The sequence below is a fragment of the Phasianus colchicus genome, chromosome 27 (genome assembly GCF_987193195.1).
Source record: "Phasianus colchicus chromosome 27, bPhaCol1.hap1.1, whole genome shotgun sequence".
In the NCBI taxonomy this organism is placed as follows: Eukaryota; Metazoa; Chordata; class Aves; order Galliformes; family Phasianidae; genus Phasianus; species Phasianus colchicus.
This window is the reverse complement of record NC_143462.1, coordinates 2635592-2648511: the sequence shown is the minus strand read 5'-3', so window position 1 is coordinate 2648511 and position 12920 is coordinate 2635592. Positions and strand designations below refer to the sequence as shown.

The window sequence follows — 12920 nt, the reverse complement described above, 5'->3', positions numbered from 1 at the left end:
GAACCGGAAGTGCCCGCGGAGTCGGTCCAGGCCCCGCGGAGTCGAAGCGCCGCGGCCCAGCCATGAGCCGGCCGCCGGCTCTGCAGGCGCAGACCTGCGGTCCCTGGGAGATGAAGGAGCGCCTGGGCACCGGCGGCTTCGGCAACGTCATCCGTTGGCACAACAAGGTAAGCGGCGGCCGGCCCGCTCCTCCGGGCCCGAGCCGAGCCGCGCTCAGCCGCGCTGTGTCCGCAGGAGACCGGCGAGCAGGTGGCCATCAAACAGTGCCGGCAGGAGCTGAGCCCGCGCAACCGCGACCGCTGGGCGCTGGAGATTCAGATCATGAAGAGGTGAGCTGGCGGCGGGCGGGAGCGGGGCCTGGCGCTGCCGGCCGGGCTGAGCGGAGCTGAACGCCGCCAATCCGCCGGGCCCGGCCCTGCGATGTGCGTTGTGATGGTTGCGATAAGGGAAGGGCGGGAGAATCGTATAGAACCGTGGGATCGTATAGAATCACAGCACCATAGGATCATATAGAACCAGAGAGTCACAAGGTTGGAAACGACCTGCAAGATCATCGAGTCCAACCGCCCTCCCCTCACCACTGCTACCACAAGCACTAAACCAGATCTCGCAGCTCCTCATCCTCATCCAGCTCCTCATCCATCTTGAACGCTGCCAGGGACGGCGACTCCACCACCTCCCTGTGCAGCCATTGCAGTGCCTGAGAGAACAAGTTCTTCCTTAAGTCTAACCTAAACCTCCTCTGCTTCAACTTGTGGCCATTTCCTCAGGTTCTGTTTGTTGCCTGGGAGAAGAGGCCAAACCCCTCCTCACCACAGCCTCCCTTCAGGAAGCTGTAGGGTGCAGTGATGTCTCCCCTGAGCCTCCTCTTCTCCAGACTGAACGATCCCAGCTCCCTCAGCCACTCCTCATAAGACTTGTGCTCCAGACCCCTCACCATTTGTGTTGCCCTTCTCTGGATGCTTTCCTCAATGTCTTTTTTTGTAGTGAGGGGCCCAAAGCTGAATACAGTACTCTGAACATGCTGAGGAAGATCTCGCTTTGTTATTCCTCACAGCTTTCTTCTTCAGCTGTTCTGCTGGTGTCTTTGGTGTTAAAACAGTTCTGCTATATTCAAGCACGTGCTGGGCTGTGCTTTGGACTGATTGCAGCTGGGGTCCTGCTGGGGGGGGGGTGGGAGCAGGCTGTCAGCATTGAGCTTTAAGTGTAGTTCTGTGCACACCTGTTGTGGGTGTGTTTGTTCATGGAAAGCACTGGCTGCAGATAGAGCTGGGATGAGTCTGTAGGTCTGTGAGGGATGGATGAATTGCAGGCCTTTAGAACTGGCTGTTGCAGTTTCTAAAGCCATTCATGGCCTTGTAGGACTTAAGGTGACAATCACAACATGTGAGACTATGCACCTATTCAGGAAGGTGTTTATCCCAGGTTCTGATGATTGCCTTGTTTTTGTTTCTCAGGCTGAACCATCCAAACGTGGTGGCTGCCCGTGATGTTCCTGAGGGAATGCAGAAGCTTGCACCAAATGATTTACCGTTGCTGGCCATGGAGTACTGCCAGGGTGGAGACCTCCGCAAGGTGGGGTCACCGGGGTGGTGGTGTGGTTGAACCCAGCAGGTGGCAGCCATTCACTCACTGTCGTCTCCTTCGCAGTGAGATGGGGGAGAGAATTGAAATAAATAAATAAATAAAAACTAGGACTTCACAGAACCACAGAATGGCCAGGGTTGGAAGGGACTCAAGGATCACAGATCTCCAACCCCCTGCCACATGCAGGGCCACCAACCTCCACATTTCATACCAGCCCAGGCTGCCCAGGGCCCCATCCAAGCTGGCCCTGAACACCTCCAGGGATGGACGGGGCATCCACAGCCTCTCTGGGCAGCTGTTCCAGCACCTCACCTCTCTGTAAACAACTTCCCCTTGACATCCAACCTCAATCTGCCCTCCCTCAACTTCAAACCGTTTCCCCTCATCCTGCCGTTATCTTCCCTTTCCAAGAGTTGATTCCCCTCCTGTTTGTAGGCTCCCTTTAGGTACTGAAAGGCTGCAAAGGACTTGTGGGTTGAGATAAAAATCTATTTACTGAGTTAGAGAAAAGGATAATAATTGTGATAAATATGTATGGGTAGATAAATTAAAATTTGTGTGACAAATGATGCACAGGCATATGCATACCACCCCTTAGTCAATGCCATGCTAGCCCTCTGTATCCTTTTCAGCAGTTTAAGTCAGCTGTTTTAATCCTGTTCCCTCCCAGCACCTTGGGCCTTTGCTTAGAATGGCCCTGACTCTGTACAGTACTACTTAGCAGCAACTATAAACGTTGGTGTGTTATCAACATTGTTTTTTTCATAGAACCAAAACATCATCACACCCAGCACTCTGAAGAAAACAGCACCGCCCCAGCTGAAGCTAAGACAGGTGGTGGTGGTGAAAGTGCTGGTAGTGGCTAAAGGTTGGATTAGCTTCCCAGTGGAGTGGAACCTGGGATTAAAGAGACAGTTTTTAGAAAGTATTTTCATGTTCTGATGCTTCCTAATTCTTTACCAACAGGATTTTTTACCGACAGGATTTTACTAGTTTGTCCTTGATAAAGTTCTGAAAATTTCTGTGCTTTTTGAAACTTTTGACTCTTATTTGGCTGCAAGTAACAATACAGCCATTTTGCATGTAGAGGATGAGAGCATGTGTGAAGGATATGCAACAGGATCTGGAGTATGTCCAAGATCATTGTAGCTCAAGATGCTACAGTGCATCTGAGCATTGTATCCCTATCTGTAATAGTAAGATAAGTAATTGTATTTTTTTCCTATTATCTTATCTTACTATTTTTTTTTAAACCTTTGCTGTAACCTGCCCATAGGTGAGACCTGTAACTTACAGCTGACAGCGGAGCTGACATTGCCAGGCTCCAGGAAAAATGCTTATGAAGGACACAGCAAAGTCGCAGCAACACTGATATTTTTTTTTTTCCACCCACCCTTTCTTATCCCATGGATACATCGAGGCTTGAAGCTCTAATTATTACTATGAGGGACCCCAGTTCCATGGTTTTGCCTGTAAAAAATTCAGTTGTTCATGCTTAAACATCTTGTGTTTTGACAGACTGTGGGACTGAGATCCTTCAGTGGGATATAGGATGGAGAAGCAGTAGCATGTGGTATGGAGAAGCTGTGATTTGTGATGTTTTCTTGCAGTACCTGAATCAGCTGGAGAATTGCTGTGGTTTGCGGGAAGAAGCTATTCTCATCTTACTATCTGATATTGGTAAGTGATGGCAATATCTTCACGAGTCTGAGCGACAGAAGTGTTGAATCACTGCAGCAGTGACTTTAACCAGTATTCTTGTTTTGCTGACCCACTTTGTAAGAGAATGAGCCTTTGAGGTTTTCTTAATTTTTTTTTCTTGACACTTTCCGCCTGGAAAAAGCACCTTGGAACTGCCATCAAGTTTTGTTTTTCTTATTTTTCCTAGCAACACACTTTTTAATTTTATCCAGGAAAAAAAAGAGACATTGTGAAGTATAACTTTGAGAAAGTGTGGAAAATAAAGGCCGTTTATTTTGACTATGGTGTATTCTTAAGATCAGGTTTTTATCTTGCTTAGATAGCATTTCCTAGTTTTGGGGTGGCAGTGGCTCTGTGTGAAAATTTGGAGAATTCTTGTGAATCTGAAGAATTTTGGAGGTGAAATGGGGACAGCACCACTTTATGGACGGGACAGAAAAAGATGTATGGCTTTTGGATCTGGATTTAAAACTGAAGAAATTGGCAAAGAAGAGCTGAGTAGAGGCATTTATCTGTTGAAGAGATGTGTTTTACTTCTGCCAGCTGTTGCAGTTTTTTTTTTTTAACCTTTAGTACTTGGGCATGGGTACAGAAAATGATTTGAAGAGAAAGAAATCTACTGTAACTTTTAAAAATGTCATGCCAAGAGAACAGATTTGTGTCCAGAAGTGTTTGGTGCTAACTTTTTCCTCTTGCACTTGGAATTTTATTTTTCAGTCAATGATTTTGTCCTTTGTACAAGATTCAACTCAAACACCATGCTTTTGTACCACGTAGAAGTGAAGCCTTAGCAAGCTCATACTAGGTACTTTTACATTCTTAGCAAGTGGCTCTTTGTGTCTCAGCCTCTGCTCTCAGGTACCTTCATGAGAACAGGATCATCCACAGAGACTTGAAACCAGAGAACATTGTACTGCAGCAAGGAGAGCAAAGGGTAAGCAGTAACGTGGTGTCTCTGCCTACACAGACAGGTAAATGTAAGTGGAGAATGTGTGTGTGCTTGCTGCAGTTAAAGTGGTGAACATGCAGAAGCAGTCAACCTAGGGTAACAGCTCTCTCAGATCTGTGAGTCGTTCAGCACCCTTCCTGCATATCTTTGAAGAGCTGAACTGTTTTTGTCTGCTGTATGTATACAGCAAAACTTACCTCGCGTTCTTTTTTTCTGTTTTATGTTTCAGTTAATACACAAAATCATTGACCTTGGATATGCTAAGGAGTTGGATCAGGGTAGCTTATGCACATCCTTTGTTGGGACACTACAGTACTTGGTAAGGAAGGAATTCAGCTAGATGGGTGAATCTCACTTTGTGGGACAGAATTAACAGTGTAATTCAAGTTTGGACTGGGATGAAGTAATTGTCTTGGTATGGGGTGCATTTGGAGTGCTGCAGCTGACAAAGATAACAGTTTCCTTCTCCTGCCTTGTTTCCTTCTGCTGCCTCCCACCCCCACTGGATTATCACAGTGTCTATGATAACACTGTGTTCTGTATTTATAAGAAGCAGGAGTGTTCTGTGAGATCTGAAAGCTCATGAGAAGCAGTGTTTCAGCACAGCCATTAATGTGATACAAATGTTAATGAGCTCTTAAGAGGCAGAGAGAGCTGAGAGATGGATGGCTTTGACTTCTGCATGTGTAAACTGTCTCAGGCTCCAGAGCTGCTGGAACAGCAGAAGTACACGGTTACAGTGGATTACTGGAGCTTTGGCACACTGGCTTTTGAATGCATTACAGGCTTCAGACCATTCCTACCCAACTGGCAGCCAGTACAATGGTGAGTGACCTTGGGCCAGGTGATAAAAAGAATGCATGCAGTGCCACTGTCCTGTCTGTGGGAAGTAGAGGTGTGGTCCCTTGATTCTTTAGGGTAATATCTCTGTATTCCATACCCTTATGGAGATTGACTTCTTTTACTGGAGTTTGATCTACTTGAGCAAGTTGAGCATTTCTTAGATTTCTCTTTGGAATCGGGGCTGGCTTCTGCAGGGCAAGTAGCAGAAACTCAAGCAGTGTCTTTGTTTTAACCGTAAAAATTTGCTGGGAAAGGCAAGTGATGACTTCACTATTGTACTTGCTTGGAATTCATTAGGCATACAAAAGTGCGACAGAAGAGTGAGCTGGATATTGTTGTTTCAGAAGACTTATCTGGAGAAGTCAAATTTTCCAGCAGTTTACCCTGCCCAAACAATCTAAACAGGTGAGGACTAGAAATCTGTTGTGATCTGCTGTGACATACTGAAATGAACTTCTTACTCTGTGAATGGACGTTTGGAGTCCATGGAATGGACTAACAATTATTTTGTATGCCTTTCTGTAAATAAGTTGAGTGCTTGACACAAACAATGCTTGTGTACCTTATCAGACATGTAGGTGAGTCTCCATTTCTGCCTTCTAAATAGAGCATTTACACTCGGGAAAAGAAAATTGGTTGTCAGTTCTCCTGCAGAGACTCAGCCAGGTGATGACTGCAGATGCACTTCCTTTTCTGATCCCATTCTTGCTTTGGTCCTTCAGTGTTTTGGCTGGGAAACTGGAGAAATGGCTGCAACTCATGTTAATGTGGCACCCACGGCAGAGAGGTACAGATCCTGTGTATGGGCCCAATGGGTGTTTCAAAGCTTTGGATGACATCTTGAATTTGAAGGTGAGTAACGCACCAGGATTGCTTTGAAAACTTTTCCAGAGAGCAGTTGAACCTACTCCATGGGTTGAGTCATGAGCCTAGGAAGAGGAAAAGCACAGAATCTTACTTAGGAGTGTGCTTGCCTCATGCTTTTTGGAGAAGTTGATCGTGTTGGGTGTAGCAAATAGCAAACACAATTTGGTCTTGTATTCTGGCAAAGGTTTCTACTGAAAAAGCTGTTTAATTGGCATGTGACTCTCTTCCAGCTGATGAAGGATGAGGTCTTGAGCATATAATGTTATGAAGTAGCTGCAAAGTGACTTCTTGAACTTTGCAAGTGCTTTGAAACAGTTTATTGGTCGTCATTGTCTTAGTCCAGAGATTTCTGCTCAAACATAACCTATGCATTTTCAGCCCTTCTCATGTCACACTGATCTCCTTTTAGTTACTGCATGTTTTGAATATGGTTACGGGAACTGTGCACACCTACCCTGTGACAGAGGAAGAGACTCTGCAAACAGTGAAGGCCAGGATTCAGTCAGATACTGGGATCCCAGAGCAGGATCAGGAGCTCCTGCAGGAGGCTGGTCTTGCATTGTTTACTCAGAAGCATACAGCTGATAGCAAGGTGAGTCTGGATATTCCCCTTCCTTGGCTGTTCAGTGAATTTGCAAGTGCAGCTCTTGCACTGGGAGTACAGCACTTCCTGCTGTTCTGGCAGGCCTTAGTCATAGCAACCACTTAGACCTGATCCCTTGCAGAATAGGCACCATGTTCTCTTGGGGGGGAAAAAAAAAAAAGCATTTTGTTTGTGGTGTTATTGAGGCTTGCTGTTTTTGAAAGAACTCCGTTGGGTTCTTCTTTCTTCTGCAGGTGAATGATGCTGCAGTTGCAGACACAGACCTCCTCTTCCTCTTTGATAATCAGAAAGTTTCCTATGAGGCTCAGGTTGCCTTGCGACCTCATCCGGAAAGTGTTGACTACATCCGTAAGGACTTTCTCTAGCATGAATGTGAGAGGTTGTTCATGTTGAGAGGGCTGCCTGTATTCTCTAGTCTGTATCATGTGCAAAGAGCAGAGAGGGATTTTATATATTGGTACTGGCGAAGCAATAAAACAGTCTGGGATAGCATTTATTCAGCTTTTAAAAATAACTGAGGGAAGGAAGGGTTTAATAACACTGGGGAGGCTGCATAGAGGGTAGCCAGCTATAAAGCTTACAAGAGGTTTGGCTGCATGCCTTTCAAAGGAGTGATGTTTCAGTCTGTTTTGTCACACAATAATAGGACTTTTTCATACTGATTTCCTTCCACCCATTTTTCTGTTTCCAGTTCAGGATCCAAAGAAGAATCTGCACTTTTTCCAGCTGCGGAAAGTTTGGGGTCAGATCTGGCACACAATCAGGATGCTGAAAGAGGATTGTAACCGGCTGCAGCAGGGACAGCGAGCAGCCATGTACGGTGGCAGTCTCACTGGAATACATATTTCTGCCTTTGCTCCCTGGTGAAAGTGAAAGGACAGGAATAGGATCCTGTTAGAATGGGGAAGCCCATGAGTGGAGCTATTAACAACTAGTGGAAAACTGGGAATTGTGTCCTTTAGCACAGCTGCTTTTGTGCTCACTGCTATGCTCTGTCGTATCTACTTTTGTTGTAAGTGGAAGCCTGCATTTATAACTTGGGAGGATAATAGGATATTCTTGTCCATGCAGGATGAATCTATTGCGTTACAACAGTACTCTCTCAAAGATGAAGAATTCTATGGCCTCCCTTTCCCAGCAGCTGAAAGCAAAACTGGACTTTTTCAAAACAAGCATTCAGATTGATCTTGAGAAGTATAAAGAGCAGATTGAATTTGGAATTAGTGAGTATAGTGTCTTGTAGACAGAGGTCTTTTACATCACACACACAGTATCTTACCTTTCCCTGTGAGAATCTGAAAAAAAACAATTGTTCTTTTTTCATTCCTGTAGCTTCTGAGAAGCTGCTCTTTGCCTGGAAAGAGATGGAGCAAGCTGTGGAACTTTGTGGTCGGGTATGTTTCTAAATCTTCATCACTTATCCTAAGAAAGAAAGGTTATTTATTCCCCTTTGTTCTCCTTTAAATAGAAACCTACTGTGTCTGTGCTGACTCCACACATCGCACTGCCTTGGTTTGCATTGCATCTTTTCTTTTTTCTTTCACCAGTTTTTGCAAGGCCTTAGGGAGTGAGGGTGATCTTGCAGAATGTCAGAAGAGATTTTGCAGTGGTTGCACTCAGAGGTCCAGCTAAACAAGCCCGGAGGTAGATTTTTATCAAGAAAGCTGAAAGAAGGATTTGGGATAGTAGGTTAAACTGAATAGTAAAACAAATGATTAGATGATTGAACACAAGACAGTGTAATCTCTGTAAGTACAGCTAAGGGCCCTCCCAAATGAGGAGTGAAAAGTAACTGGTTGCATTAGTCTTATTCTGTGCCAACACTTCTTGCTCCTTCTCTAGTTGAAGGATGTGCAGTGGTGAAGGACTGTCTGACAAGTGACAGCTTCTGCATATCAACAAGTTCTGGTGAAAAGCAGAACTTGGGTTGCCAGTACTGGATGCAGTTGTATGCCAAATGAAAGGGGGGAAGAAACGATGATAGGTAGGATGAGAGAAGAAATCTGGAGCAGTGAATAAATAAGGAGGAAGCATTGCAGCCTGGAATTTAGTGCCACGTGTATTATGAAGCTTGGTCCTTCAATGGCACTTTGTCACAGACCAAATTTATCAACAAAAAAAAAAATATCAGAAACTATTTTATTCCAGAGCAGAGAGCTCATTTATTTGGAATGAATTCACTCATGTTCTCACTTGTCTTTGCCCAAGACTGTTTGCTGCTTTGTTGACATGTTTAGAAATATGAATGAGAAAGGAAGAGTTGGTGAGTAGTAGTGTCTCTTAGTATGTGCCTGCCTCATTGCTTATATTCTGCTCTGTTTTCAGGAGGATGATGTGGATGAGCTAGTGAAGAGAATGATGGCCTTGCAAACAGATATTGTGGACCTTCAGAGAAGCCCACTGGGTCGTAAACAAGGAGGAACACTGGAGGATTTGTAAGTTGCACGGTCTTCAATGTCAGATGCAGGAGTGCTGCTAGCAAAACTTAATCCCTTATTCACTTCAGGACAATGAAATTGCTCTCTTCAGTTTAAATTATGGGGAACTTAAAAAATTAAAACCTAACAAGAAAAAGTTTGACTCCTCACCTGTTGATCTGAAATAGCAGAATGTTATAGAAGACATTTTAGTTCTTGAATTACTCATTCATAATTTAGGCCCTAAAGAAATCCTTTGTGTTCTGTGCCTTTTTCTTCTAGAGAAGAACAAGCCAGAGAGTTGTACCGGAGACTGAGAGAGAAACCAAGAGGTAAAAGATATTTTATGTCAAGTTCAGCTTGCTTTCAGTAGGTTGTAACTTTGAAGATGGAATAATCTGCATTGAGAAAACTTTCTCTGCGTTTTAGGCCTGCACTTATGTTAGCTGTACGTGGAGTCTTCTGGATTTGCCTATTTTGGAGAGGGGAGTCAGGGATTCAATTTTAAACCAGGCCAGCCTTGCTTTCTTGACACCTTCTGAGCTTTTCCTGGAACTTCTGAGCTCTTCTCAGAGCAAGCTGTTACTGCAAGCGTATGCTGCTGCTTCATTTTCTGTGTAGGAAGCATGAAAGACACAGCTGGTTGTTTGAGCAGCTGTACAGTCCTAAGGCAGTAAACCCACCCTACCAACTCTGCTTTCCAGTTCTCATCTCTTGGTGGCTAAAAAGCAGTGCACTTCATCCCACCCAAACATGCATGTCCTTTATATTTGGGATGTTTCAGGATTGAAGAAAAGGTGGCAACAAACCACTAAGAAGCTTCTCACTGTAATAAAAGCCTACTTCTCTGGGTAATATTCTGACTCTCATTCCAGATCAGAGGACAAGTGGTGACAGCCAAGAAATAGTACGGTTGCTCTTACAAGCAATCCAGACCTTTGAAAAAAAAGTCCGAGTCATTTATGCTCAACTCAGGTGAGTTTGTAGTTAGCTTTTATTGACTATTGAAAAAATGTTTCTTCTGTCAGCAAGGGGTTCTGTTCTAGCAGTATAAGAAACAAGTTTACCTGTGTTATAGGGGTTAAGAAACTTCAGAAAACTTCCCCTACTGCAATTGATGATGTGTGATCTAATTTATTATTATTTTGTTTTTGTAAAGCAAAACTGTAGTTTGCAAGCAGAAGGCACTGGAATTGTTCCCCAGAGTGGAGAAAGTGATGAATCTCATGAATGAAGATGAAGAAACAGTTGTAAGGCTTCAGGAGAAACGACAGAAAGAACTGTGGAACTTACTGAAAATTGCTTGTGTAAGTAAAATGAAAACTCTGCTCTATTGTTAAAATAGTAGCACACCCAAGTTACAGAAATAAGTTTAGTTTATCCTATGGTTGTTTGTCTTCATTACCTTAAGTTAGGATTAAAGATGGTTTCTAGGCTGTGGTGGTGTTTTTAGATGGTCTTGTGTTGCTGGCTATTGGAAGTAAGTGCAAAGAATTGCAGTTTCAATCTGCTGTCTTGTCTTTAGAGTAAAGTACGTGGTCCTGTTAGTGGCAGTCCAGAGAGCATGAACATGTCACGTCTTAATAGCCCTGGTCAGCTGCTGCTGCAGGTCCCTTCTGGAACCTACGCCTTACCAGAATCTGTCAGGAAAAGGTGAGCTGAAGGCTGGAGTTCTGCTACTGCTAGTGTCAGCACTGCCATACAGAAGCTTTCTTACGTTTCATGCTTAGTGTTCAGTTTCCAGTGTCAGTCTTACCTACCCAGTGGCTGCTTTAGTTTGGTTGGTTGGTTGTTTTTTCTGGGGTTTGTGAATATTCCTTATGAACAACTGGAAATAAATATAGCTGCATGCCCCCCACTTCAGTAAATAGAGCTTGTTTTATCTGGACTTGCTGGGCTTGCTTGAAGTGCACTGACAGCAGGAATTGTTATTGTGGAAGGTAATGAATGGTAGCAGGGCTATGTCAGGAGATTGCTCTACCAAGCACCTGTAGTTCTGGCTTGTTTAAAGCAACTGGTCACTAATTAAAATGAGACCTGAGCTTGTTTATTTGTATGTTGCTTCATGTTTTCGTTTATAGGCTGCTCTAAAACATTTTCTCTAGTGGCAGTGGCTCCATGTAAGAACCCAATTCCAATTTGAACATGCTTCCTCTTCTCCCATGCCAGTAAGCCTGGGGATGCCACTGACTTCCCCTGTTGCAAAACAAGTTAATAAGCTGATTGCTAAAGGTTAATGTTCCTCAGTGTTGTGCAGTATACCTTCACAAAGTATTTCCTAGAGAAACTTCCATGGAAAATAATTGTCAAACACTCTCCTCTTTCAGTGAGGAGCTACTGCTGGAATCACAGAAACTGTGTAGCCAACTAGAAAACGTGATGCATGACACGATGAAGGATCAGGAGCAGAGCTTTATGGTAAAATGCTTGATATTCTTGTAGAAGTGTGGACTAGGGAAGCTTATTGCTTAAAACTTCTGTTCGTGTACCTCTGACGACTCAGTAAGTGAAATGGTTAACAGAAACCTGGAATTATGTGAAATGAAACCACTTGTTCTCCCACTTGAACTGCTGACACATTCCCTGCTTGTTGAGAGTGGGGGCCACATCTTTGGGTTCTCAGTCATTTTATGCCAAATTGTAAAGCAGAAGGGATAATCGGACTTCCCTTTCTTGGAAGGGCAGAGGCAAGTGGGGGAGGTACTTGTCTGTGGTACAAAAATATTGCAAAACTGCACTTTTCCCATTGGGATGGATCTGTGGTAGCTACACAGGTGTGCAGGGATGCTTATTTACTGCAGTAGAGTACTGACAAGCAAGTAAAATATAGAAGGAAACAGTTTCAGGTTGTGTTTTTTCATTTAAATAAATCACATCGTTCATCATGAAGCTACACTGACCAAGTTGTTTGCAGTAAAGTTTTTAAATCTTTGCAATCTCACATACAAGCTAGCACTGAACTTTGTATTTCTAACTGTTTTTACTTCAGGCTCTCGACTGGAGCTGGCTTCAGCTTCAGGCAGAAGAAAGAAGCAGTCCAGAACAAACCCATATGTAAAATCACCTCAACTGCCTCTTAAGACATGCTACCTGAGTAAGCCAACTGTGATAATCTGCTGCCTCTAGAAAGGGAAGTGCCTCTTTTTACTGCTGCCTACTGCTTATGTGAGATACGTGGCACAGCTAGTATCCACATCTCAGATACTTTATTTCTGAAAGATACAGTAGGAAATGCCTATCCTAACTGCTTGGAAAAAGTTCTTAACAGTGCCTTAAGACAGCAGATATTGATGTTTCTTCCCTTAGGCACCATGTGTGGTTGTTCTTCTGCCTTTCAAGCTTTCTGATGGAAAATGGACAATGCATGCAGTCAGCTTGCACTGTCACTGGTATATGTCACCTTCCTAATACACCTGAACTGTGAACACATTTTCTTAGGCTTTGCTGATTTGCACTTTTTTTCTTAAATGTAACAGTTATAATTAATACTTGTTTCCTGTATGGGAACGAAATTATCTAAAGTGTGAACTTTTTGTTTGTTCTTTTTAATGTACTCAAAACATTTTAATGAAAGAGCTGATTTTACTGTATAGGCCTCTTAAATGTGAGGTAAAGGTGTTAGCTTAAAGAGCACAGAAAAGCAAATTGTTTTCCAGTTAAAATTCTAGAGCACTGCAGCACCTCTCCTGTAGAAAAGGCACTTCATAGCCTAGAACAGAGAAAGGCTCAGTGGTGAATTTGATCACTGTATATAAAACACCTGAATGGAATAAGCAATGAAGATGGAATCTGGTTTTTTTTTCTTCCAACTGTGACTGATTTATTTCATTCTGACATAAAACAAAATTTTGCACAACAGCACGGATCACCTTTTATAAAAGGGAGTGAAATACAGGACATGCAATACAGTACAATAAGGGGAAGAGGTGGAATATTCTTCTCCTTTTAAGAA

General features: G+C 43.5%; 1 protein-coding gene across 1 annotated transcript; it reads left to right on the top strand.

Annotated features, from left to right (window-relative positions):
* Window positions 1-12874, top strand: IKBKB (inhibitor of nuclear factor kappa B kinase subunit beta). Its single transcript, XM_031602149.2, has 21 exons — window positions 1-167; window positions 235-329; window positions 1458-1575; window positions 3198-3267; window positions 4134-4222; window positions 4467-4556; window positions 4938-5062; window positions 5378-5485; window positions 5803-5932; window positions 6357-6539; window positions 6785-6899; window positions 7243-7366; window positions 7623-7774; window positions 7884-7945; window positions 8877-8986; window positions 9251-9300; window positions 9844-9943; window positions 10128-10275; window positions 10494-10621; window positions 11296-11386; window positions 11958-12874. The coding sequence occupies exons 1-21, from the start codon at window positions 63-65 to the stop codon at window positions 12024-12026; spliced, it is 2262 nt and encodes a 753-aa protein (XP_031458009.1). The 5' UTR covers window positions 1-62; the 3' UTR covers window positions 12027-12874.
* The last annotated feature ends 46 nt before the right edge of the window (window positions 12875-12920 follow it).

Bases quoted from the DNA above. Each gene is read 5' to 3' on its own strand.
- IKBKB (XM_031602149.2), top strand. From the start codon at position 63: ATGAGCCGGCCGCCGGCTCTGCAGGCGCAGACCTGCGGTCCCTGGGAG. The intron at 168-234 runs GTAAGCGGCGGC...CTGTGTCCGCAG, and splicing joins TCATCCGTTGGCACAACAAG to GAGACCGGCGAGCAGGTGGC. The intron at 8,987-9,250 runs GTAAGTTGCACG...TTTTTCTTCTAG, and splicing joins GGAGGAACACTGGAGGATTT to AGAAGAACAAGCCAGAGAGT.